Raw genomic sequence first — 26,053 nt, 5'->3', positions numbered from 1 at the left:
AAAAAAAAAAAAACCAAGAAGAGAAAAACAGTACCATTAAGTTGTCTTGACTCTTGACATTCAAAAAGTTATTTCATTAGTTGATTCATAATATTGCATATAAGTGTACAACATCATTTTACCATTTTATTTGGGAAGAAAATAGGGGAAAATTTTAATGGGAAGCCATATTTGGAAATTTTTATCAAATAAGCTAGGATAGTTTGTCATGTGGACTACTTCTTCAATCATTTTGATCAGATAAGTAAGATTGATTTGGATATTATACAAGGCAAGTTCATAAACTTACCTTAGCCATAAGATCCATCATGTATTGGGTTCTCACCTTTGTTTTTTTCTCTCAATTTTTTCCCATTTGTGCTTAGTACTTGACAATGAGTGGTTTTTCTTAGAGCTTTAAAATGCCATTTGCAGATGTCACATTCATTTGAAAATGATTCATGGTTTATCATTCATGATATTGTAAACAATATGCCCACTAACCTTGGGCCCACTCTAGTGGGATCCATACCCCCAATCTTTATTTCTTCACAAAGGACAATGGGTTTTATTATAAAACTTTATATGGATTGAGATCCTTTGTAACACACATTCAACAATCAGGAACATCTTGGACTATGTTGAACGTCTTGAGCTGTGTCTGAGCGTTTTTTGTCATTGGATGTATGTTACAGTTCTGTAGCACTACAGAGAAGAGTGATCCAACTTTATATCCCTTTACTCACTTTCAACAAAAAGTTCATCGAGCAAAGAAAATAATTACGTCTTCTTTTTAAGTTTTTCCTATTCACATTGAATAAATTGAAAATATGCTTGGAGTGAAATGAAATCTTGACTCATTCTGATTATTATAAATTTTGAAAAAAAAAAATAATTGAATCAAATATTGAGGGTATTTCCATACTTATCATCTTATTATTTTAACTCAACAAAACTTAAAATCCATGTATATCTACATTGATGTGCATACAAACATGATATGAAGTCACTTTCAAATCTCAACTATAGATTATATTTAATTTTTAATATATTCTTCCACACCTTCTTCACCTCTGCCTTTGTGTTCTAGGATCTTTGGATATGACTTTAAGAATTATTTTTTTTTTTTCACAATTTTAGAATGTTTTCCCTCTTTTGAGATGAACTGCACTAAACCCCTTAATCTTAATGATGATTTTCTCATTATTTAGATGTTGATAATTTGATGAGTCTTATCAATTTTTTTATGTTATATTTAACAATTTTCTTGTTTTTTCAATAAAAAAATGGGAACTAAACTAAATTAGAATTCTACAAATTATATTGATTTGAAAGATTCAATTAATTTGGTTTTAAATGATAAATTGAATCTGCATCCTCTCCCCCCACCCACCCTCACTTAAAAAAAAAATGTGAATTGAATCAACCTAATTTGCAGTAGTACCCACTATCCCAAAGGATCAAATTATCAACATTTTGTCTAAAATGCATCAATTTATTTATTAAAAAAAAAGCATGAATTTTATTATTATTTTTTTTAAGCACAATTCTCCATTAAATCATTGACATGTATGTAGAGAAAACCACTTAGAACTTGAGTTAGTAAGCACGTTTATAGACAATCATAATCATGTCTATAAACATGTGAAAGCAATTGATCTAGTGTTAAATTAAAAAAAAAAAAGATGTAAAAGATAAATATCTAATTACCCTATCATAGCTGTTGTTGTTAGGGATTTATGCGAAAGCAATTGATATCACATTAAATGTAAATATCCCATTGTGAATCATTATAAGGACTTAGACAAATTCTACAAATTTTTAAGATGAATTCTACTCGAGTCTCAACAAGTGATATTAATGCAACAAGACGGTAATTCTAGTCAAGTCCCAATAAATAGTGTCAGAATCAAGACATGGCATCACGTGAAAGCAACTGATCTCACATCCAATGTGAATTCATATATTTAGATTATGTGAAGCCTTTAGAAAAGTTTCAGGCATAGAGACCAAGGCCAATCTAATTGTTCCACAAACAAATAGAATTGGGATATGTTTTTATTCTTAGGCTGCGTTTGGCAACGTTTCTGTCCCAGAATGATGTTTCATGTCAAAAACGGAAATTTCAATTTTTGTATCAAAATGTCATTTTTTTTTTTTAATGAAATTGGAATGATAGAACTACCTTTTGTCGTTCCGTATATTATTATTATTTTTTTTAACTTTTTGTTCCCAAAAAAATGAGACACACCATAAATGCATCAAATGTTTAATTCTGTTTTTTCGTTCTATTCCAGAAACATTTTTTAGAGCGTTACCTAACACAGCCTTAGTGCTCAAGTAACGGAGAAAAAAGGTATTTTGGGATTATTGATTGGGGTCAAAATGACTTCAGACCCATTTACAATTCATAAATGGTAGTTCCTTGAAAGTTGGACCATTCTAGCTCTCTAGCCGTCTAGGTTTGTTGATAATATAAGTGATAACATTATTTTTTTCTTCTCTATTTGTGTGGCTGAGATCATGTTTAATCATATCTAGATTAAATAATAATAATAATAATAAATGCTTTATAGTTGAAAATTAAAAGAATCACGTGATTTATTTTTTGGTAGAAGAATCACATGAAATGAGCCTATAGTTTAATTACATAGCAAGTTTAAAAATTTTATGGGAAGAGGTTAGGTATGCTGTAGGTTATATTGGAGTTATTGGTTCAATCAATGGAAGGGTTGAGAGGCGGATGTCGATTCAAACTTATGAGTATTCTAACTATAATAGTTCCAATGAATAGTCACTCAATTTTGACAATTATACGATTCAGAAGATGGTACTCCAACGAGAAAAAGAGAGAGATAGACATAGATATAGGTATACCAACGGCATACCTAGCCTTTTTCCCAAATTTATATTAGAATAGTGAAATTTGTTGAATCGAATTAGAATAATTCTGATTCTCAAATTTCTATTTTCGATTCAACAATAAATGCACTTAGATCAACATTTCAAGAAACAACATCAGGTTGATCAGACCGTCTTGGCTTTTGATTCCTCAACAATTCTGACACTCAAAAGTCTCAAACAATCAAATATATTCATTATCTTAATGATTTAATCTTCGATTTATCAAACCTCATCAATTATAGTAACAACCATTAACAACATAATTTATAACCCTTAGTTTTTCTCTCACTCCAAAAAATTTCCTATTATCTTGATATGTCACAAGAAAATTTATGTTTCTTGTTTATTACTTTGGGTTCTATCTAAAAAAAAAATAGACCAACCCAATGCACGGGCTCCCGTTATTATAAGGTTCTATCTATAGATAATAAAAAGATGGAGAAAAAAAAATTGTACCATCACATGCCCCTGTGTCAATGTGAAAGATCAATGGGAAAGCACACACAAACATCCATTCGCTCTCCTTATGTCTGGCTCTACAGACCATGTGACTGGGCCTGTCCAAAAAATAAAAAATAAAAGACAAGTTTAGATTGTTGGCCGAACTCTTTAGCCACTGTCCTTTCTTTATCTTCAAGCTTGTAATTTCCTTTTGGGAGCTGTCACTCACTCTCTCTCACACCCACGCCCACAACTCTCTCTCTCTCTCTCTCTAAACTTCAGTTTTGGAATGCAAGAAGTACTCATTATTCCTTGTGCTTGGACTTCAAGAAAGAAAAAAAATGACGATGATTAACACATTGACCCAGGAAGAGTAGTATCTGTTGAAAGCTCTGGGAGAACTTGTGGCCCAACCACTCTGGACCAGCCCTTAGTATCAGCATATGGTGGGCGTTGTTGGCTAGTGAGTATTTTGATTACTTGAGTGGACAACTTGGTCCATGCCCAAAAGGAGTAACCATAAAAGGAGCTACCTAAGAGTGTTCTATGGGATTTTAACTATACCTACTTAGAAAGGGAGGGGGTAATATGAGGAAGGGGAGAGAGGTTTCCTTAAGGCACAATAAGATAAGAGAGTCAAATCTATAATCATTTTGAGAGATTTTTTTTTTTTTTTTTTTTTTTTTTTGGGTAACTTAATCTGTTGAGTGTAGTATCTTAAAAGATTGAGTACAACCAGACCGAGTGGTTAAGGTGTGTGTGCCTGCTAAGATTTTGAGTTCGACTCCTCTTACTTGGGGCCATTCATAGTTTCATACCGAATGTTTAATGCTTTTCATTGCTTTCAGCAAAAGTTGAATGATTTTCATTCAATTTTGATATGATTCGGTCGATACAGTTGTGGAGTTAGTATAAACCCATGGGACTACCAATCCAAGAGATTCCCTTAAGACACAAGGTGACGACAAGAGAAGCATTATTCAAACAGCTAGTTCAATGGGGTCAATAATGGTTTAAGATTTAAATGTATGATAAATAATAATATTTAATAAATAATTAGAGATTGGGCCCTGAACAGTTAAGCCCGGCCCCATCCTCTATCCAGAAAGTTGATTATTTACTAAAAAAGGATTAAAATCAGTGGAAATGATAAAAATTTCGTAAAATATATTAGTGAAAATGTTTTGGTAGGATTATTTATGCAGGGAAAAACTTGGGGGATTTTAGTGATATTGGAACGAAATTTACAATTTAGACTTCAGGTTATATTTGAAAGCCAAGAAAAGAAAATAATTAGAGATTGGGCAAACCAAGAGTCTCTCTCTCACAACACTTCAACAAGAAAATAATAAGCCTATGAGAGGGCCAAGTTTCAATATCAAGCAGTTATTCAATTTTCAAAGTCGAATTTTGGTTTTAGAAACAATTAAATCAAATAACTTACCACATTTGATTTTTTTTTTGAGTTAATAGAAATCACGAATATGGTTTCTATAATTGGAATCGGCTTAGTCAGATTGGGTGATTCAGATTAGAATTGGATGTGACAAATTTCAATTCCAGTAATTCTGAAGTATATATTTCTAGGGTTTGTGGGATAGGATAACTGGGTTTCATTTCTGAGAGGCTGATTCTTGGATTTGAGGACTGAATCCAGTTGATTTGGATCAGAATCAAGGATAGATTCGAGTTTAATATCTTAAGCATAAGAAACAATTTTTAAAATCTAGAACTAGAAATGTAGTTCAACTTCAACCCAGTTGGCAAAAACTACAAGGGAGTGCCTTTTATGTTCTCTTAAAAAGTTTTCATTTTTCAAAAGCTTGGCTTGAGACTATTATTTATTTATTTCTTATATTCAATTGATAAAGACTTGGCCTGGGACTTTATTTTTTATTTTTATAAATAAGATATTATATTTTGGGACTCATCTTAATTTGTAATACCCTTCTTATCTAGTGAACATACAGCAGAGAGAACAATAATAGTCATGAAAGACTTTTCCTTATTTAATGGATGTTAGTGACTTTATTTATGAGTGGAAGTATTTTAAGACAGCAAAGAAGGGTACAAGTTATATTATTGTGGCACATCATCTGTTAGAAAAATCAATATTTTGAATTCTATATATGATACATTATAGACGAAATTTGGATTCTTTTTTAGAGGTAGCAAAATTTTGTTACTAAAGCTTCGTAATAAAAATATAAAATCTTAAAGGGTAATTTAAAAAATACTAAAACTTAGGAAGGTAATTATGAACTAAAAACAAAAATATCATTCCATTTCCTTGGCTGCCCGCCTGAACAACAGGAATTTAGATGGCTGCAAAAAAATTTCCATTCATTACTTGCAAGAGTATTTTCTAATACATCTTTTTTTTTTTTTTTTTTATATATATATAAAAAACATCATCCCATCAAATAAATAAAGATCCAACACCTTTTTTATTTTTTGATAAAGTGATAAAGACACAACACTACATCCACCAACCCCAATAAAGTGAGATGTGTCCAGTCTTCCCTAAAATCTTTCCCCAGGGACTTTTCTTATCACTAAGATGGTCTTTCAATTCTACAGCAGTTGTCAATATATATATATATATAAAATTATATCCATATAATGATAAAATTATGGATATTTTAATTTAAAATGTTAAATATACATAATGATAAAATTAAATCAATATTTCAGCTTAAGCAAATTTGAATTTATAATGCCTAAAAAATTGAAAATATTGCTTCTCATAATTTTTTCTATTATTATTATTATTTTTTTGGGTGAAAAGTTGATAGTCATATATATCCAAGTATCCAGCAACTTAGAATTGACTAAAGAATAGGTTAGAATAATTGATAAATTAGAAGGATGATAATATGATCTCAAAATAGAAAAAACAAAAAGTTAAGACATTGTAATCACAATCTTGAGACCCACACGGCCTAAATATCTTTGTCTTTATATATTTTATTTATTTTTTGTTCTGAATTATTTATGAGAGGTTAAGTTATATAACTAACTAAACAATTAATGGGTCAAATATATGGTTAAGAAAATAATGGTTTAATACTAACTAAATTATTTGCTAAAAATATACGGTAGAAATAGACCAATAAAGTAGTAGTAACAAAACAAAGACTATTTCTACCCCCCCCCCACACACACACAAAAGGGTTATTATAAGATAAAAGTAAAATAAACTAAAATAAAACAAAGGTCAACTTATGCATATATTCAAATTTCAAGGGACTAACTAAAGAAAGAAAAACTCACCCAATTAAAAATATTTAATAAATAAATTAGTTGTATTTAAATTTTAAAAATCATAAATAATAATGAAAAATAAAATAAAACAAATTTTTAATTTTTTAAAAAGCAATAATGATTACAGATTAATCCCTTTGGCATTATGGGGCCTACAAATGATTTTAACTTTTTGCGAATATTATCATTTGTTAGATTTTAGGTTAACAAATTTCTGCCCTTTTTTAACTTTAAGATATAAAAGTATAGATTTTAAAGGTTTTTTGATGGTAAAAAAAAAAAAAAATGATTACTAGTTCATTCCACCTTAAAAAAAACAAAAAAAAAGAAAAGCAAAACCCAAACAATTGAATTGGCAACACCATAGATTTCAAGTTGTTGGACCCGAGTGTCTCTATGCCCAAACAAAGGCGGACACAAAAGACTGCACTACCCCCTCCCAGATTACTCCGTGCCCTCCTTTTGGACTGCGTGCAGGCACAATGACTGCACAAGTGGACTGGGTTCTCTTGCCCTAAAAAGAAATGACAAAATGCCTCCCTACAATGCTAGTGTGTAAAACCTTTTTTCCCTCCTAATTGAAGTGGATTATCAAATACCACACAGTTTTTATCAAATAAGTAAATACTACAGAAATATTGTGGTAAACATATTCATCTGGAAGCAGGACCAGCAGTATTAAGCTAAGTTCAGATCTGCAAGAGAAGCTCCTTGTTTCCAGAGAAGTAAAACCATGGGCCTGTTTAGTCCTGACCGTCAGTTAAGCCATCAGTTAAGCCATGTAAACCATTATCATTGGGTTTTAGGCCTCACCAAATTTTATTGAGCTGGGTTTTAGGCCTCACCTCATTTTATTGAGCTTTATGACCAAATTAAATTTTACACAAGGAAAACAAAGTACAAACCATTATCTCTCTCTCTCTCTCTCTCTCTCCACTAAAACTTCAGAAATGAGAATAGTCTTATTCATTAATAAATAACACAAGGTTGTATACAAAAACTTTTCCAGAGAAAGGTATCTACTAGCCTTACCTTTAGCAATTACATTGCTCATGCTTCTGCCAAGCACTAAGCTCCCATCAAAACTGGAGGTCATGTTATTCCCCCAAACTGGACATTATAAACATAGCCAATCAATGGTCTTGATCAAATATGCTCTGGCACTTCAGTGTTTGTAGATCGTCTATGGGTCAGTGGACTTGAATACTCAACACTGTTTTCAGTTGCCGTGACATTAGATGATACAGATGAATCTGGAACTGCCTCTGTTACAGAATTCATTCTCTGGGTTTGATTTTGGAAACCATGGGCAGCTAACAATGGGGCTGGTCTGGGTGGTTCAGGAGTTGGACGACCTTGAGCTTCTTCAGCTAGTTTCCTTATAAGGTTCATCATGGTGGGAAGAAACTTCGACGAAATAGAAATAAGCCCTGGAAGCTGCACAAGAGCCAGTGGAACAAGCTTTATGATCTCTTTACTCAATAGATAATCGAGTTAAACAATTACAAACAAGTAAAAGAAAAATGCAAGTTTCCTAAATATTTTTTTTTAAATTAAAGTTTTGTACTTATTGCCCGCAGGCCAGTGATGGAGCTTTTTAGCATGTCAGAAGCTGCCATGGCCTCATCCAAACCAGTAACTTGGCTTACTCCCTATGCATTTTTTGCTACAAAATTATAACCCTCAAGTACTACTGAGGATTTCACCATATTTCCTACAATAAACATTGCTTGACAAAGCAGCTCTTCCTGCCATATGGTGAAAAGCAAGGAGATACTTGACACATGGAAAAGAAGAAAATATGAGAAACATTAGGACAAAATTGCGGCTAAGCTGTAGAAATAGTTTCACAATGGGAACTTGAGAGTATTTCAATTTACACCAAAGAAATCATTGATAAACTACCTAGAACTTTAGTAGACAATATAGTAGACTTCAAATAAAATATACTAGTTAGACAAGTTTCCTGTTACATCTGATTAATTTTGGTAATGATAAAAAAATTGCCACATAATGAGGGCCAATTCAGTCATCAGCAGATGGCACATGCCAAACAAAACATAAATTACTTCAGTATCAAGATAGACATCCATTTAAGGAAGCTGCAAACATGACATGCCAAACAAAACATACACGAAGGTGTTGATTATAACAACGATGTGGTGGACAAGAACCCAAGACAGCAGAAGTCTTCAGTAAAATCTGCTCAACATTTTTTTTTTTTGGTGGAAAAAAATCTGCTCAACTACAATATAGAGATCTGTGTCTACTGACAAACAAGGATACCACAATGCTTTTAGATTAACTAACCAATTATCATTTATTATATCCAACATGGAAAATGTTGTGAAGTTCTATAATTGTTTCTGGTAAAATTGGATGATATTATCATAATGATACAGTTGCTCAGTTTTTTTCAGGTGGTGGGGGGGGGGGGGACATATTTTATTACAGTTTATGACTACTCAAAAGATGCAACATGAGTAATAATTCCCATGATGATTAGACAGCTTGTAGCCAACCCTGCAGATGAGCAACTAAAAAAAAACTCAACCATCAAAAGAAAGAACTGATACTTACCACGCCATTGCGGAATTCCCCTGGAATATCAAGCTGTACCCATAGGGCTTTGGACAATAAATAAATAATAAATATTGCCATGAGATAGAAAGGGTTCCTGTTTATCAGCAGAAGCACTGGTAATCAGCTTAAGAAAGAAGCAAGCGACAAGAGCAGGTAATGCAAAAATGAAACAAACAATAAAAAAGGGGGGGAAATGGTCATTACTTCAAAAGCATCATAAATTCATTAAATCCAAGAACAATCATTGCAAGAATTGCCCATGGTGGAGGTAGCCAGTTGTTACTCTGCTTGTGAGCTTCCTGAAGGAAAATAAACAATGTTGTATGTGAGAAAGATTCACACCAGCCAATGAAATACATTTTGAGATCAGTCATTTTCCAGCTTCTGCAATTAGTTTTTTTAAAAGGACACAGAAAGAAAGGATGAGCAGAAACACATGCATAAATACAGAAGAAATTTCAGAGAGAAGAAGGCACAATCCACACACTAACTAAAAAGTGTTTTTGTTCTGTTTTAAATGTATTGTTCGTCAATCACCAGAGACTACAGAAATTCCTACAGGGAAGTCACTGCTGTGAAACAATGGAGCTAGATTTCACCCATCAAGATCTGGTGCATAAACAGCATCTAATAACCATGCAGCTTCTCTGACACAAAAAACTCGCGCATAAATCATAAGAAAAAAGGGGTAAAAATTTGAGCTCACGGTTTGCTGACTGTATCCAAAAGACAACTCATACCTCCGGAGCTAAGTTTTGTCAAGTACTGAATATAAAAATCAAAGCAATTGGAGGATTAATATTCTTCTCTAAGGCTCTCTTTGGTATAGTTTATATTTGTATTTATTACCTAGTTAAAAAGTCATTTGTAATAATAAATTATAGACCATAAATAATAATCGTTTAGCTACTTTTTAAATAATAGATTGTATAATAACAAATAGGTTTGGTAGTTCCTCATTGTAGAATATATTCTCTAAACCTGAAACTTCTACTGTACATCATGGTATTCCAAGTCACAACATTTCATTCTGACATTCAATTAAACATTCTCTGGGCATTATCGAACGTGGCTCTGCTACACTTCATCAGCAATCAATCTGACTCACAGCAGTATCTCCCTCTTCACTTCAGATCGATTCTTGGAATAATCAGGTTTGCACTGCTGCTGGATTCTGAGCCATGATACGAAAAGATCCTTGGTCTCTTCAGTGGTTGTTATCCGACATTGGGTGATGCAATGTTCACGCAGCCGTTCCATATGGAGTAAAAATGGGAGAAGAAGATATGGGGAGACCTGCTCATGCTTGCTCATCCTCTCCATTTAAGGCACTTGTCGGTTGATGATAGAGATGTTACAGTTATGGAGGTTTCCAAACATAGAAGCACAGATGGTGAACTTGTCGGTGTTGTGGGGGACTCGTGGGTCTTGAAACCTCTCCCCATTTCAGTCACTTGGCATTCAGTTGATTGGATCGATGAAGGATACTTTCTAGAAATTGTTTCTGATCTCTGCAAGTATGTTAACCTTCTTAATTCGTATCCAGTAACCACTACTTCATCTTACTTCTATTGAAGGCTGAAGGCAATTGCTAGCGCAGCCAGACTGGCACTGATCGCAGAGCCGGCACCAGGAAACCTAGGCGTTGCATGGACAACTATGAGACACAGGTCAGGTAGAACATTGAATCTATTTTTAATCACTTGATGTAAGCTCTTAGATTGTCTAGCACTTGATTGTATCGTTTAAAGTTTGGAGGCCTTTTCTTCTGCAGGCAATCTGTTCTAATCTCTTCTTTCTTTTTCTACAAAAAATATTTAGCTAGCCACACACTGTAAAATCACGACAAGCACAATGGTGAGTATGCAATGACAGGTCAACCACTACATTCCTTTTACCCAGAACAATCTTTATCAGGAGTGAAAGTTTGTCAAATATAATATCAAATCATCCAACACCAACTTCAATTTCAATCTTAGGTATTGAGGTTAAATCAACAACAACCAGCGTTTTTATCAAATAAATTTTTTTTTTTAATTTTTATGTAAATGGTAATTGTATTTTATTAAAAAAAAATTAACTAAAAGATAATTTTTTTTGGTTTTTATTTTTTATTTTTTTGTTTTTGTTTTTTTTTTTTTTTTTCCTAAGAAAAGAAGGAGAAATAAGCTATCCCTGAGCAAAAAAAAGGTCACTAAAAATTATGGACGACACTTCACAACACAAACAGAATATGTACGGTGATTTCATGGAGATAACCAAAACCTAAGGTATTTAACAGCAGAATAACTCCAAATATCAAAAGAATGAATTGATGTTGCTATGTCAAAAAGATAAAAACCATGACTAGGAAAAATTAAATTGATGTCACTCCTTCCTGGAATGCTGCCAAAGATAGCACAAAAGCAAAATTAACTTTTCAGACAATAAAATGTTTTAAATTGGATATTTTGAAACAGTTTGAGATGGTACCTAAAAATAAGCGAAAAAAATAATAAATAATAGATCAAATTTCAGATCCTCAAGACGCAATACAAACTACATATTTAAAGTTGGAAACCAGGAACTGGCTCAATGGATTGGGTTAAAGAAAATCCACATGGAGATAACATGCAGTTTTTATAGCAGTAGAAAATGAGGCAAACATGAAAGAGAGGCGAAAGACAGAACAAAAGGAAAAATAATTTTTCAGACAATAAACTGTATGAACAAATATGGAAGATAAAACAACATATACACCTATGATGTACCTGTGCAGATATAGCTTGAGTGACACTATACTCTGTTTCAATTTTGAACTGCCTCCACACAGACTTACATTGCACAGGTGTAACTAGTATATTGCTCGGAGGAACCTGTTACATACACTTGTCAATGATGAAACAAAATTTGAACCAGTGAAACACAAACAAAATCAGAAAATACCTCCTCCCATGAGCTTGAAGCTAGGGGATCTGTAGAGGTTCCTATTCCCCTCTCCTGGGAGGCAGAAACAGCTACTGTTCCATCCATAAGAGATGAAAAAAGTGTAGCCTCAATCTTGTCCGGTTTATCATCCAAGCGAATGGCAGCCATTACAGATAAAAGCTTCAGAGCCTGCAACAAGATCATAAGATATTTTATGCCCTCAAATGTTAAGAATGATTACATAATTTTTTTGAACATTCTTGTCATATACTGGAAAAGCAAATTACCGCAGCACGAGCAGCTTTTGTTATTACTTTTATATCTTCCTTCCCAGTCCAAACCCTAGGCATTGAATCATTGTCATGACTGAAGATTGTTGAAAACCTGGAAACAATTCAACAGTGAGCCCACCAAGTAATGACAATTAAAGATTGGTAGAGTTAAAAGACTAATCAGTACCTATCCTTCATACGAATCAGAACTTTCCCAGCTTCTTCTCTTGCTTTCTTATCCACCACACCTCTTGCGAAGTCCCGTACCTTCTGCACCATTTTATCAAACATTGTTTGATCCAACTCAAAACCAGCAACAGAAGTTGAGAACCCTGATATCGCAGTTTCACTCTCACGTTTAAGTAGTTTCCTTATTGATGCCCAGGTGTCATCTCCAGCAGTTTCAAATAAAGATTCTACAGGTTGGGCAAGTGCTTCCATAAGTCGTTTCTACAGATCAAAAGGACATATTTGTTACGACATTGTGAAGAACTAAAAATAACTTCTCATTACCAGGGTTCCCCTGTCAATGGGTAATTCCCACATGTAAACAAGTCCCAATTACCATACCTCATAGGTGGCTACTATTTCTGACAACTTTGTAGTACGGACAGATGCTACATGTTCTTCAATATCTCGACGAAGCTTTTCTCGGACTTTTGAAGTATCCCAGTTAGCCTGCTTTATAGCAGCATCTGCAAGAAAAACAAAATTAAGGATACATATGTCGACCAGAGCAAGTACAAGCTAGTGAACAAATATAACATTAATGGAAGCATTTTACATCACGTTTAAGGCAAGGAAAACAGGATCGTACTAGAAAGATAAAGTCTTTTGAGTTTTCTGATTTAGAAACAAATGGCGATTGGTGAGGCTTGACAGAGAGCTCTTTAAGAGAATGCTTCTCCACCAGAATAAAAATATATCTTTTCCATGTTTCCACCCGCCCGATCTTTCTAAAACAAGGCTTCTAATTTTGTAGCACATTTGCACATGCCTCGGTCATTTTTCTAGAAAGGCAAATCATACAGACCAGAGTTTTGAAAACTTTCGAAATATGAACAGCAGGCTTTGCAGTAAACTCAACTTTGTAGACTACCATTTGTCACGAAACTGTTGAATAGTCAATGGAACATCTAAAATAGGCAGTAACAATTGCCTTCCAGAACTGACCACTTGTCACGTGAACAGGATGGATAGACATAGATCAATCCATGTGATAGAGAACATCCCATCCATCCAACTAATTAAGCTTGGGCACCAAATGAGTACAGAGGAAATGGCTCAAATGTTGGTCCAAAGTTCCATAGAACTACACAAATACCGTTTTGTTATAATGGAATCTACTGCATGGTGTGTTGCACTCTATCACATGGGCATATCCTTTTCTGATGATGTGGCAGCCTGGCAGGGGTTATTGGGTGAACTTCAATAAAGTTCACCTAAGGAGTGAATCCTAAAATATTTTTATGATGCTATAGCAGCAAAGACATAATCAACTAAACTCACCTGCACATCCATCATCGAACTCATGCATGCAGGACTGAATGCAAATACGGACAGATGCAGAGAATCCTTCTCCTTTATTAAGTGACTGTTCCAATTTAGTCTTGAAATTATTGAGAGATTTAGAACGTAGATGCCCCAACAAGTTTTGGTAAGCAGGATGAACAAACTGCAAAATATACAAAACAAAGATAAATAAGGCAACGGCCAACTCATCACAAAACAAGAGAAGATACGGAATAAACATATTATTGACTATGATTTATCAATTAGAGTGACTAATTTCAAGGTTTTTCAGTATATAATTTTCATACGAATACATAGTTGTCAAGGCATCACCTAGGCATTGCCTAGGCATCCAGGCGGTTGTCTTGGGGTCCAGGTGCTGTCGCCGTATTGCAAGGTGCCTTGTATAGTATCGAACCAGGTTTGGTATTTCAACAAGAACAACAAACAACAAACTCAACCTTATCCTACGTTTGGCACTTTATTCAAGCCAAATACCGAAACAGCCTCTCAACATTCTCGGCTTAAGGCTGTATAGTTCTCACCCTCCCGGACCTCACACATGCGGGAGCCTTGTGCACCGGGTATGCCCTTTATATTATTCATAAACAAGCAAAAACTCCCTATTTTTACCAATAAAAATAATTTAAAATCAAATTAAAAAGGATAAGAACCCTAGTTCACAAACAAAAAATGAAATTTTGGTTTAGGGGTAATTTTCAACTTTCAAATGTGGGGTTATCCCTAATCTGAAAATTCCATAAATCGGGCGAATTTCAACTTTCAAATGTTGAGGTTTTTCCCAAATCTAAAAATTCGATAAATCTTTTCATGTTAAAACATTGCTAAATCTAAAAATGCGATAAAATAATCCATTGTTTTGATGTCCATAACTTTATTTTCATTCTAACAATTTTTAACTGCATTTGTGCATCTTAAAATAAATTTGACCGAAATATAACTTTGTCAATACAAATCAAATTTAAGCAATCTTGGATTTTGTTGCAAAGCTTGTTTTGTGCTCTACCTAAGACAAAAAATCTCATGTAAAGAAATAAATAGATAAATAAAAACTTGACCAATCAAACTTATTAAAGAATAAGAACATTTCTCTAAATGTTAATTTTTGATGACTTGAAGCGACTTAATGTTGATTTTTGATGACTTGATGTGGCTTAGTGTTGATTTTTCATGAATTTTTTTGTAAGAGAGATAAAGTATCCATAAAAGCAAATAAAAGCAATTTCTACTTTAAAAGAGTTCAAAGCATCTGGGGGAAAAGAAATTAAATAAATAAATAGTAACTATAAATCTCCAATTAAATATTATACCAAACTAGTAAGTTCCTCCACTACCAACTGACCAGTAGTTCAGAGAATTACTAAAAATATACAAAATGAATATAAGTACTACCAGCAACTGGATGATCACAAAATGAAAAAAGTGTGCATAGACTCACATCCAATGCCTTTGTCTGCAAAAGTTCCCGCTTTGCACTTCTTACACCTTCATCAAAGTAGATAGCCTCTATGTCATATCTACAAAGGAAGGAAATATACAGGAAATTAGAAAGAAGTCCAACTGCAACGAGTCAAGGAACATTATCTGAATCAAACAATCAACATGGAAGGAAAAACGGAAGCTTAAAGAAGTATTTGAAACTTACAACATATGGCTAAATACATTGAAATTTTAATTAAATATCCTAACAATGTGAACTGCCAATACTCAAATGATTTTCGTTTTACATGCGAAATTTTGTATTAAGTAGAGCACAAAACTAGCTTTCCAACCAGTCTAAGATTACTTAAATCTGAGTTTTAGTAATAAAGTAATGTTCTGGTCAAACTTATTTTAAAGTGCGCCAATGCTGTTAAAATCGTCTAAATGAAAATAATGTTATGGATATCAAATCCAAATATCACTTTACTGGACTTTTGGATTTTAACAATGTTTTACCATGATAAGATATATGAAATTTTCAAGATTGAGAAAAACCCCAGCAATTGAAAGTTGAAAACCGCCCGTACAACCAATAATCTAGTTTTTGTTCTTGGACTGGGGGAGTTGAATTTTTTATGCTCCTAGAATTTGATTTTAAACTATTTTAATTGGATTCAAATAGGGGGTATTTTCTTATTTATGAATAATATCTTAAGTAAATGACTGATATTTGACCTAAATAAGTGTTGTGCCTTGCAGTAAGGCGCTAGTACAATAAGGCAACAGTCGCCTAGACTCCAACTAGGCCACCTGGACACCTAGTCGTCGCCTAGGTGACGCCTTGACAACTATGCCTTCATGACATTAATAAGAAAATAGAAGAAAAAGATATCGCCTTACTCAGAAAGACAAGTTTCTAAAACTGAACTGAGCTTTTTCCCGAAGCCTGATACTGGCCCAGTTTGAACAGCTTTCTCCAGCTCTAGCCAGCCCTACAGTGCATCACCAAAGCATGACATGAGAAGGAGTATCAACGGGATCAGAAATGCAGCAAACCAGAGAGATGTTTTCATTACCTCATCCGAGGTTAAGTGACTGAGCTTCTCATTGGCAATCTCTTCACATCGAACAGTAGCAACCATTACCTAAATAATAGGATATATATTATGAGTATGCCTTTAAAAACTCTTTTCTACGTATCAACTTAGTTACCAAGCTAAAACCTTGTGAGCAGGGAGGTCAAGATCTTTATTCTCTCTTATAACTTTCCATATCTGCTGGGCACTGAAGGCAAATCCGGAAGCAGGGACAACACCACGTCTGTCTCCAGCAAGCCCTCCCGGAACAATAGAATGAAAAAATCGCTGTCGCAATTGTGCAACCTGCATAAAAAATAAAATAAAATAATAAAAAGTTACAACTTCTACCAGTGAAGTTTGAAACTACATGTATACATATAGTCATAATAACTTCACACCAAAACTAATGATCCTTGAGCATCAATAACTAAAAAAAAAGGAAAAAAACTCGGGTGAAATGGAATTGCAGCATGAGGCCAAATCCTAAATAGTAGGGATGAGGCTTGTTCGCATTTCTCTCCTAGACCAGAATGCCCTCAAGAACTGCAAAAGTCATAGGCTCATAGAAACACAAGTATGGCTACAATAAAGTAGAAGACATAAATTACTATTGCATTTGAGGAGCTACCTGCTCTTTGAACTGCTCTTCCTTCTCTTCGAAGCTGGATAAAGCAGTAACCTCCACCTTCAAGTGAAAGTGCAAGTGGATCAGAGTACTGAATATTTTAAAATAATCCAAACTTCCTTTGGAACAACTGATGACTCACATTGAAAAATTCACTGATAGGAGTTTCCTTGTGGGCTGGGGGCTTAGGAACACTATCCCATATCTGCAGAAAAATTTAATACAAAGTGTTATGCAGCAAAACAACAACATGACAGAAAAAAAATGGCATAGAAGAGCACCTTCTGAATGTCTTCTCTTAGAATTGGCTCTAAATGCTCAAGCGGTGTCTACAGTAGAATAATGAACAGGTTAAATATTGAAAAAAGGAACACAATGAATTTCCAGTCAAACTGCAAGGTGCTCAACAAATATCTTCAGAGAGAACTCTAATTATTTGGTTACAAACCTTTGTTTTGTCACGAACAACAAATAGCAGTGTTGTTTTGCGAGGGCTAAATAAGCGCATCATGACCTACCACTTGAACAAATAAAAAAGAGGGGCAAAGAATACAGAATAATAATAGATCTTGACCAAGTAATACATTAGTTAACTGGACCATAACAAAAATAAAATGCGTAGGTATACCTGAAACACTGTCTTAAGAAGAGGTTTGTTGGCAGCCTGTTCCCGACCAATATCGTGGCACCACCTAAATGCATCCTTATAATGATCAATCATATAAACATTTTACTATAGGCAAACTAGGGGTTCTCTATCTCACAGCAACATGGAAGTGCTAAAACTTGAAAACTGACATGTTTATTAGTACAATGTCTGAAACCGCCAAAGCAAAGAGGGCACTCTGTTTCTCAAACGCAGTATCATCCTGAAACAGTAGGGACGATTATATTACACACAAGAAACTTCAGAAAAGCATAACTAGTACATTATACACAAATTTACCACAACTAAAAATTTATACACCTAAGGGAAATATTTTAAATCAATAAAAGCAAAATTCCACTAACTGAATTCGAGTTAAGTTGCATTGCAACCATTAAAAAGATCATCAGATAAACAACTCAGAGAGGTAAAACAGAGTAGAAATCCAGACAAAATAAAATCATGGAGAGAGAAAGATGCAATGAACATCTACCAGGATAGAGAAATACCAGATCACCAACATGCATATTGGAGGGTTACTAAATTCTATAATATTCATACATCATAATCCAAATATTAGAGGAAGGTTCAATATAATATTCTTCATATGTTCTTGACACCTTTCCAGGTGTTTAAGAACAGTACTAGATAACATCATCTCTCCAACAGTCAAACCAAGTTATATGGCGCTTCCCATCAAGCCAAGACATGAACTCTAAACCCAAATAAAAAATGAGTGTTTGACCAAATTTTCCCAGTTTTGACCCTCCCATGACATGTCGGGTTTTGCCCAGAAAATACCAGGTTTCGACCATTTTGACCCATATCTCGGTTTCTGGCTTGGTCGAAACCAGCCTCGAGATCAAGATGTTGATCCTTGGTTTGATGTTCTAGTTATTGAGTGGGTGTTCTGTTGTAAATTTTGATGGCGAGTTTCTGTGTTGATGTGAAGCCACAGCTTAGTTACTAATTTTGAAACATAGCTTCTTTTTAGGTTATCATACAATCTCTCTCCATCCCACTGTTGGATTGGGATCGACTTTTGGGCTGCTGAAGACCCTAGGGAACCTCTTGATGCTGCGAATTTGGGGCTGATCAGACATGTCATTAGGGAGATATCATCAGTTTACTATGCTGGTTGTGTCCATATGCAATTCTTCCTGTGAGAGGATTCTAAAACATGCTAACAGGGTTTATAGTATTAGTCTGTATCATATCATATCGTCCGTATTGTATAGGTATCGTTGGGTATCAATATATATCGTGTATCTATCGTATAGTTACTTTAAAAGTGTTACTATATGATAGCTTTAAAGTATTGTCCCGTATCGTATCATATCAGTTGTATTAATATGATATGCCCCATGCTAAGATGTTAGCTTGAATCCTTCACAACAGCCTTAAGTTACTTAGGATTTACCATCATCAACCCATGAACATGCAACGTTTCAAAGCTTACCAATACTTTCCTGTATAATGGCTATAAAATCACAAGTAATCGTCACTCTACCGCCATAGATTCACAACAAAAACTGGAAAGATATTTATAATGTATCTCCATTGTCTTTAGTCAACAGTAATACAGTATATATAAGCACACATCTTCAATTGATTCAGATCAAACGGTGATTACCATGTACATTGGACCTACAGTTTTTGGTTTCACTTTACACATTATATTATCCATCATTTGACATTCCTTATCAAATAAAAAAGGCATCAAATCTGTCAAAAACAACATTATTAGAGGCTTAACTCAGAAAAGTAACCACCTAATAACTATTCCCTGAAGAAAAAGAAGAGACGCAGATAAGGTTACCTCGCCTCTTTCCCTCCCATCGGTACCCTCCAAATCCATGGCAATAGTGCAAGGCTCAATGCCAACGCACTTCGCAATCCAAATGCCCTTGGTGGTTTGACTCCTGCAACGAAAGGAAATACCAAGATGCATCTCTTATGCAGTAACCACAGCAATTAACAAAAAAGGAGGATAACTGAGTCTACATTTTATTACTCTTCAACACACGGAAAAAAGATACCCACCTTCCTCTGAATGCATCCATCTCCCTGAAATTGGTATGGAAAAGATGGTTTAATAGAGTGCTCTTACCTGTCCACAAGGAAAAATGTTCAATATTTCTATTTCTTATTTTTTCCTAATTGAATAAAACAGAATTAACCAATAAGGACCCAAAGAACTCATGCCAATGGCGGCAAACAACCCCCACCCCCCAAAATGGAATATGACACCATAGTCCATATCAAAGTTATCCACGATGTTTCACCAAAAATGACATCGCCAAACCATCTCAAATCTCAATTCAGAGTAAAAACTCTATCACTACAAAGAATGTAAGACAGTGAGACCCGGCATCAACCAGAGTACATAGGCATATGAATTAAAAAAAAAAAGAAGGTGACATTGAGGGTTAGCACTCTATGGAAGTTAGGTGCTCATATGGGCTACAGTATGTGGACGAACATCACAAAGGTGCAGGCTTTACTTTTACAAAAGTGCCTTCCAAACTGCATATGGAGGTTTGAATAATACTTTCGGAAGATAAATGGTTGTCCGCGATTACAAAAACCAATTTTCTTTAAGAAATTCTACAGTTGACCAACAGTAGGAGATAGTAGATGGGGAGTTTATTTGGGGAAACCAAATTTTGGCAGAATCTTGTCTGAGAAGGAGATAAAAAATTTATGGCTGTTTTAATCCATGGTACATAAGAATATTAATCCATTTTCAACAGAGAGAAAGTTCTACAACGATAGGGTTGGTAGCCATACCTATGATCTGTGCTATGTGGAGCTGAAGTATATAGAGAATGGGAGAAGTTTTGGGGGAAATGAGTTCCTCCCAGAGTAGAAGTTTTTACATTGGTCCTTGCTATGAAAAGGTGCTGACAGAAGATCAACTTCATGAAATGGCAGAAAAGAACTAATGTCGGTGCCAAAGAGCTCTAAGGTAACTTTTATCATTCATAATTTCATGGGAAGTATAAGAAAAAATTAATAGAACAATCTTCAGCAGAACATCTAGAAGCATCTCAAAAAATTTGATGTATGATAGCCCTCTCTTCTTGTGAAGTAAGCTTTGAATTATAATGATTTTGCATGAGCCCAAGAAGCTAACTTTAGGATCAATGGTACTGTATAATTCAAGCTTAATGAGGAACCACTTCATAGTTATTATTTTGTACTTATTTTGGCAGTACGCAAAATTTGAACTTGACAAGTGCTGATATACAGTGTACAGAGATCATATAGTTCCTATCTGTGATCACTGATTCCTGCTTTTGCATACCAAAGAAGAAAAATGATATTTAATGACTACAATCTAATTGCACCATCATATAAATGGTTCACCTTTAAGGCCAAAACAACCAGTCTTTTCTAAGATCCAACAATTCTCCACAGAGAAAGATATCCATAGGCTAGATTTTGTAAAGAAGAAAAACAGCAATGCAATACTTGAACTGCAACAATAAGTAATTCACTGCTCGAAGTAACGACAAAGGACATCTACTACCCCTTTCCTTGAAAAAGAAATGAATAAACTTATGTTCCTCATAAGTAAACTGGAAGGGTATCATATTTAATTTAATGAAAGTGTGTGTATATATCATAAGATACATATCGCAATTCGCAACCAACAAGTTCCAGATCACTTGGTTGCTTAGGTGAGTCCCAATATTCAATTAAAATGAAATAGCATTTAAGCCCATCAACAAGTAAATCTTAGCTGTTATGTTTTCAACAAATTTAGACCAGATTCCAAATTCCACAAGATCCCAATATTTAAATAACATAATGGCAGAGCTAACAACCCTCCTTGCAATTCAGAAACTCAAATAATTATTACACTTCAAAACGGCTAAAAGCAAATACAACTCTTGCAGGTGGAAAAATGTGTGAAAGCCAAATTTAGACCAAATTATACCACAAAAAAGTGATCAAACGGACGAACTCAAAAAATAAGAAAAAAAATTTAAAAAAAAAAAATTAAAAGAAGAAGAAGAACTCAATTCCCAATATCAATCACATACCACTGCTCTGAGGTCCCATGATAGCGACGACAGCATAAGAGAGGCCGCATTCTGCGACCTTGGCGGTTTTCACGAAATTATCAAGTCCAGAGATATTAAATTCGCCATCCCCGTCAATCAGTTGCGTTGAGCAGCACTCATCCCCCATAACTGATCCACAAAAGAAACTGAAAAACAAACAGAAAATAATTAAATTACAAAAATTAAAAGGTTTCCATTAATTCCTTTGGAAACAGTTTCAAACCGTTTTGAAAATTTAACAGAGAGATTCAAGCACACTAATATCAATCTGCATTGACGAATCAGATTAATGATCTCAAATGTTCACAACGTCCAGAAAAAAGGACGAATAAAGATCACACCCTACACACAGAGGAAAAGAGAGAAGAGAGAGAAGAGAGAAATTACCTGAGCTTGAGAGAGAAGAAGAAGAGATGGAAGAAGATGGAATCTGAAATACAAGAAGAGACTCGTCTCCTAAAGCAGCGAAAACTATGCTCGTCGTAACTCGTAAGCTTAAGACGAAGGGAGAGAAAATAAGGAAGAAGGTTTCACCGTCATTAGAATTCTAAACGTGTGCATGGTGCACAACACGCGCAGGGCTCTGCTTTGCAGCTTAATCTTGATGGGAATAGGGATTGTAACGAAATTGTACAGTAGATCTTATATACCCCTGATCGGAACCGTTGTTGTAGAATAATTTTTTATGAGGAATTTGAAGTGGTTGGTCGAGATCGTAGGATGTCCGCAAACGAAGGTAAATGAGACTAATCCGAGGATAACTGTCATAGAGCATTTGGTGAACCGGGTAGCAGCACGCTCATCAGGAGGTCTCGAGTTCAAACCTTTTAACCCTAAGCTTTCAAGTCTAAATTAGGGGTGTCAATGGACCGAACCGGGTTGGATTGGATTTTTTAGAATCGTAATGTAACTCAAAGTTTAATGGAATCTCACTAGTGAGTGGTGATTGAGAAAAAAAAATTACAATAGATAGGGTAAATAAAAATGGATTAAGTTTTCCTTTATCCAAGGTGAAAGAGAAAACTTCATTAAAACAAAAAATATGTGCAAAACCATCCGATTGGGTAAAACTGAATTGATTCATATTGATATTGTATTGGGATCAACCTAGATTGACACAAGTACCAATACCAATTATTAAGGTTAACCAATTCTGATGTGAAGCAGCATCGGGTTTAGTCTATCCTAATACAAGTTGGCTAACATACTCAATCCAATACGGATAACTAAAAAAATGCGACAAAAACCATGAGACTGAATTTTTCTTGAAAAATATTACAAGAATATAATAAATTCCTACAAGAATTTATGAATCCTAAGATGATGTAGTGAACCTTGCGACATGGTGGAAGAAAACTTTCTTAAGAACTATCGGTATAATAATTTCAGGTAAGAAATTCATATTTTATCTTTAGTTATCATAGTTGGCAAAATGTGTATTACTTTCCAAATCTAAACCATGGTCTTTTTCCTTAGAGTTACAAATGAAACCTTAATTCTCAGAGACTTTCTAGTGAGTATGGATTTTTTGTATGCCACAGTTCACCAATTACTCTAGGGAATTGTTATTTTATCTTTAATTATTAATCGTGCAATTCTTATATAATTCTCTCCGTACATAATATTTGTACGTTTTTTTTAAATCGAATGATTATGGAAGATTTTTTTGGTATACAAATCCATTTAACCCCTAAAATACCTTAAATTTCTTCAAGATTTTGAAAATGGACAAATGTCGCGTCCACGAGAGAATTGAATTGTTGGCTTGTGTTGTTGGAAATTGGCAGAAGGATGACGTTGATGTTTCTTTATTTGGTTGAAGAGAACTACAGGGAAAAGATGTTAATGCAATTGATGGTGGTGGGACAGCGACACCGCATCCATAAATTCAGGGTCGAACTCAAGGGCACTCATGGTCTCAGGTGGAAGTCTCATCTCTAAGTCCACACTTCCTTCTTCATGGCGCCCTGGATATGAAGAAACCTTCCCATCAAACTTGTTTGCAAACCCACTTCGAACAGCCTCTGCTTGTCCCCACCCAAAGTCACACCCATACATAGTGAATCTGGGTGAGCTTTCCATCATGATACCATAAGGATCAAAGAAATTGCCAAACTGGTAAGGACTTTTCAACCACTCCTCTACCTTCCTTCTAACCTTACTGTCAGAATGGTCATTCACAGCTTCATCCAATAGCCAAGCTGCCCATCCAATCCCATGGCTGAGTAATTCTCCGACGGTGGCGCTTGTGATCACTGCCTGAATACAGTTTCCAAAGTAGTTTGGGGATAATGGTGGGTTCAATCTTGATCTATTATTGATGGCCATCCTGCAAGTCGTTTTCTGGTGGTTGGGTAGATGACGGCGTGCTCGTGTCACAGATCGCCAGATAAGTGCAAATAAGGCCTGGAAGGAGGATATGGTGCTGCCGCTGGTGGTGGTAGACTCAGCGTTGGCCTTAGCTTTGAGCTTCGCAATGGATTGTGGTGAGAAATGGAAGAACTTATCTTTGAGCCCCATGGATACTGGCAGGCACTTGTCAACAAACCCATCACTGTGAGAGAAAGGTAAACTGATTATGGGGCCGTGACCATCGAGGAACCAGCGATTAAGGACTGGTGGGCGAGAGATATGTTCATGGTTTACGGTCTTGACCATCCTGCATATGTCGGCCCATTGTTTGAAGAAATGCCAATAAGAGGTACCATCACCGACGACATGGTTGAAAGAGCAAGCGATGAAGATTCCATCCAATAACTCTGTAACCTGCACAGCCAGCAAAGGCAAGCTATGCCCATCGTGGTTGAGAGATTTGTCTAGCAGAAAGAAGGATTGAACAATTTGTGGAACGTCGTTATTGGGGGAGAGGAAATCTGCCATGGTCACGTCTGCAACAGCGTGGACAAAATCGACTCCTGGGATGGTTTTACAATCAATAGAAATTGAGTAAGAAGGTGGGTCTTGTTCGTCTTGTTTGTTCGTGACGAGGTGGCCGGTTAAGGGGAGGAAATGGACGAGGGTGAGGGAAAGGGAAACCTTAAGGTAGTCGATGAAGGTATTAATGGAAGGAGGTTTGGGAAAGAGAAGACCCTTCTGGATGTAGTGTGAGTTAACCATGGCAAGATCAGATGGGTTCAAGTAGAAAGGTTGCGCCTTTGATTCTTCTGAAACGAACTCTGGTTTGATAGAACACCTTGAGATATGGCGAAGGGTGGATGATTAGTAGAGCATCGCCATTTGTACTTGGCAGCATTCTCATCCGCATTACCCCGCCTTCATATGAAGCATCAAATATTATCAAATCTAGACTTCACCAAATTTCATCTCCAACATCAGCCCTATCGTTGAGGATGATTGCATTAAATTCTGTAAGTAGAGCATCTGAAGGTCACCAATGCTGTTAATTGGGACTCCATTGGACATACCGTTCATATATGAAAGATGGAAAGTAGACCGTCTATGCCAAATAATGTCTTGTCTCTACAAGTTCAATAATACTTTACAGTGAGGAGAGAGAACAAGTGGATTTCATGAATGGATCAGGCACTGATTCTTGAAGAATACAAGGAGACCATTCTTTTTCTCTTTATGATATTATTTTCAGGGATAAAGAATTCTTCTAGTCTGGTATTATCTACACCAAGACATAGATGGATCGAAAAGACCACATCGCCCCCTCTCCAAATGTGCTGAAATTGCTCCCACTTCTTGTTCTTCTAGGGTTCTTTATCTCTTATTCTTAATACTTGATAATCATCAAAAGGCTCGTTCTCCCTTAATTGTGGATAAAGGAAAACAGTGACAAAAATCAACAAAAAGGAGCAAAAGCTAGGTACTGCTCTGCAAAGTGGAAATATATGCATAAATGTTTGGGCTGAAGTTGGGCCAGGGCCAGTGCTAGCTCAGCACTATGCCTTTAACCTAATCGCAGCCTAACCTAACCTGGCCTGTTATCTCTCAATTCTCAACCCAACCCACTAGCTAGGAATCCCAACCCATTGCAAGAGAAATCAGGAGGCCATTTTTCTTTTTCAAGCCAAAGACGCAGCCAAGGTTTCAAAGAGCATGATAATCGAACGTAATCTGCCCTGATCTAAGGATGTGAATTTGAAAATGAATCAAATCACTTATGCCGAAAACTGTAAAACCGTTTATTAAATAGTTTGATTTTGGTTTTAAAATTGAACCATGATTCGATTATGGTTTGAAATCTAAACTGCTGGTAAAATGTTTAAATAAATCGTTAAACCTATTAACATATACCTAGTAAGTTTAAGTCATTCAATGTTAAGTTTTCATACATTTTAATAAAAAATGTGTTTAATGGT

General features: G+C 35.1%; 2 protein-coding genes across 3 annotated transcripts; both read right to left on the bottom strand.

Moving 5' to 3' along the window:
• Nucleotides 1-7,539: 7,539 nt before the first annotated feature.
• Nucleotides 7,540-22,311, bottom strand: LOC122058682 (protein ROOT HAIR DEFECTIVE 3 homolog 2-like). Of its 2 annotated transcripts, XM_042621334.1 has the most exons (23): nt 22,113-22,311; nt 21,705-21,871; nt 19,699-19,765; nt 19,475-19,577; nt 17,808-17,878; nt 17,638-17,701; nt 17,458-17,523; nt 17,291-17,338; nt 17,152-17,214; nt 17,013-17,069; nt 16,529-16,687; nt 16,382-16,450; nt 16,206-16,297; nt 15,322-15,400; nt 13,860-14,025; nt 12,921-13,045; nt 12,538-12,800; nt 12,366-12,462; nt 12,097-12,267; nt 11,922-12,026; nt 9,376-9,470; nt 9,169-9,265; nt 7,540-8,025 (listed from the first exon to the last, which is right to left on the bottom strand). In XM_042621334.1, exons 2-23 carry the CDS (start codon nt 21,850-21,852, stop codon nt 7,735-7,737), a joined length of 2,496 nt encoding a protein of 831 aa, XP_042477268.1. In that variant the 5' UTR covers nt 21,853-21,871; nt 22,113-22,311; the 3' UTR covers nt 7,540-7,734. The 2 variants fall into 2 exon arrangements, with proteins under 2 accessions (XP_042477268.1, XP_042477269.1); XM_042621335.1 differs by lacking the exons at nt 17,808-17,878; nt 19,475-19,577; nt 19,699-19,765; nt 21,705-21,871; nt 22,113-22,311 and having other exon boundaries at nt 17,458-17,529.
• A 1,196-nt stretch (nt 22,312-23,507) lies between these two features.
• LOC122059856 (uncharacterized acetyltransferase At3g50280-like) lies at nt 23,508-24,938 on the bottom strand (the record flags this gene model as incomplete). The annotated part of the gene is made up of 1 exon (XM_042622899.1): nt 23,508-24,938. A coding segment is annotated over one exon (1,371 nt), but the record flags the coding sequence as incomplete, so codon positions are not given.
• Between the last annotated feature and the right edge of the window lie 1,115 nt (nt 24,939-26,053).

Source organism: Macadamia integrifolia, chromosome 13 (assembly GCF_013358625.1).
Source record: "Macadamia integrifolia cultivar HAES 741 chromosome 13, SCU_Mint_v3, whole genome shotgun sequence".
NCBI lineage: Eukaryota > Viridiplantae > Streptophyta > Magnoliopsida > Proteales > Proteaceae > Macadamia > Macadamia integrifolia.
Note: the sequence above shows the minus strand (reverse complement) of the source record. Positions and strands in the feature narration are given on the sequence as shown.

Coding starts and splice junctions, on each gene's coding strand:
- LOC122058682 (XM_042621334.1), bottom strand. CDS start 21,852: ATGGGGGATGAGTGCTGCTCAACGCAACTGATTGACGGGGATGGCGAA. Junction 17,070..17,151: donor CTATCAGTGAATTTTTCAAT/GTGAGTCATCAG, acceptor TTTCACTTGAAG/GTGGAGGTTACTGCTTTATC. Junction 14,026..15,321: donor TGCAGACAAAGGCATTGGAT/GTGAGTCTATGC, acceptor TATATTTTGCAG/TTTGTTCATCCTGCTTACCA.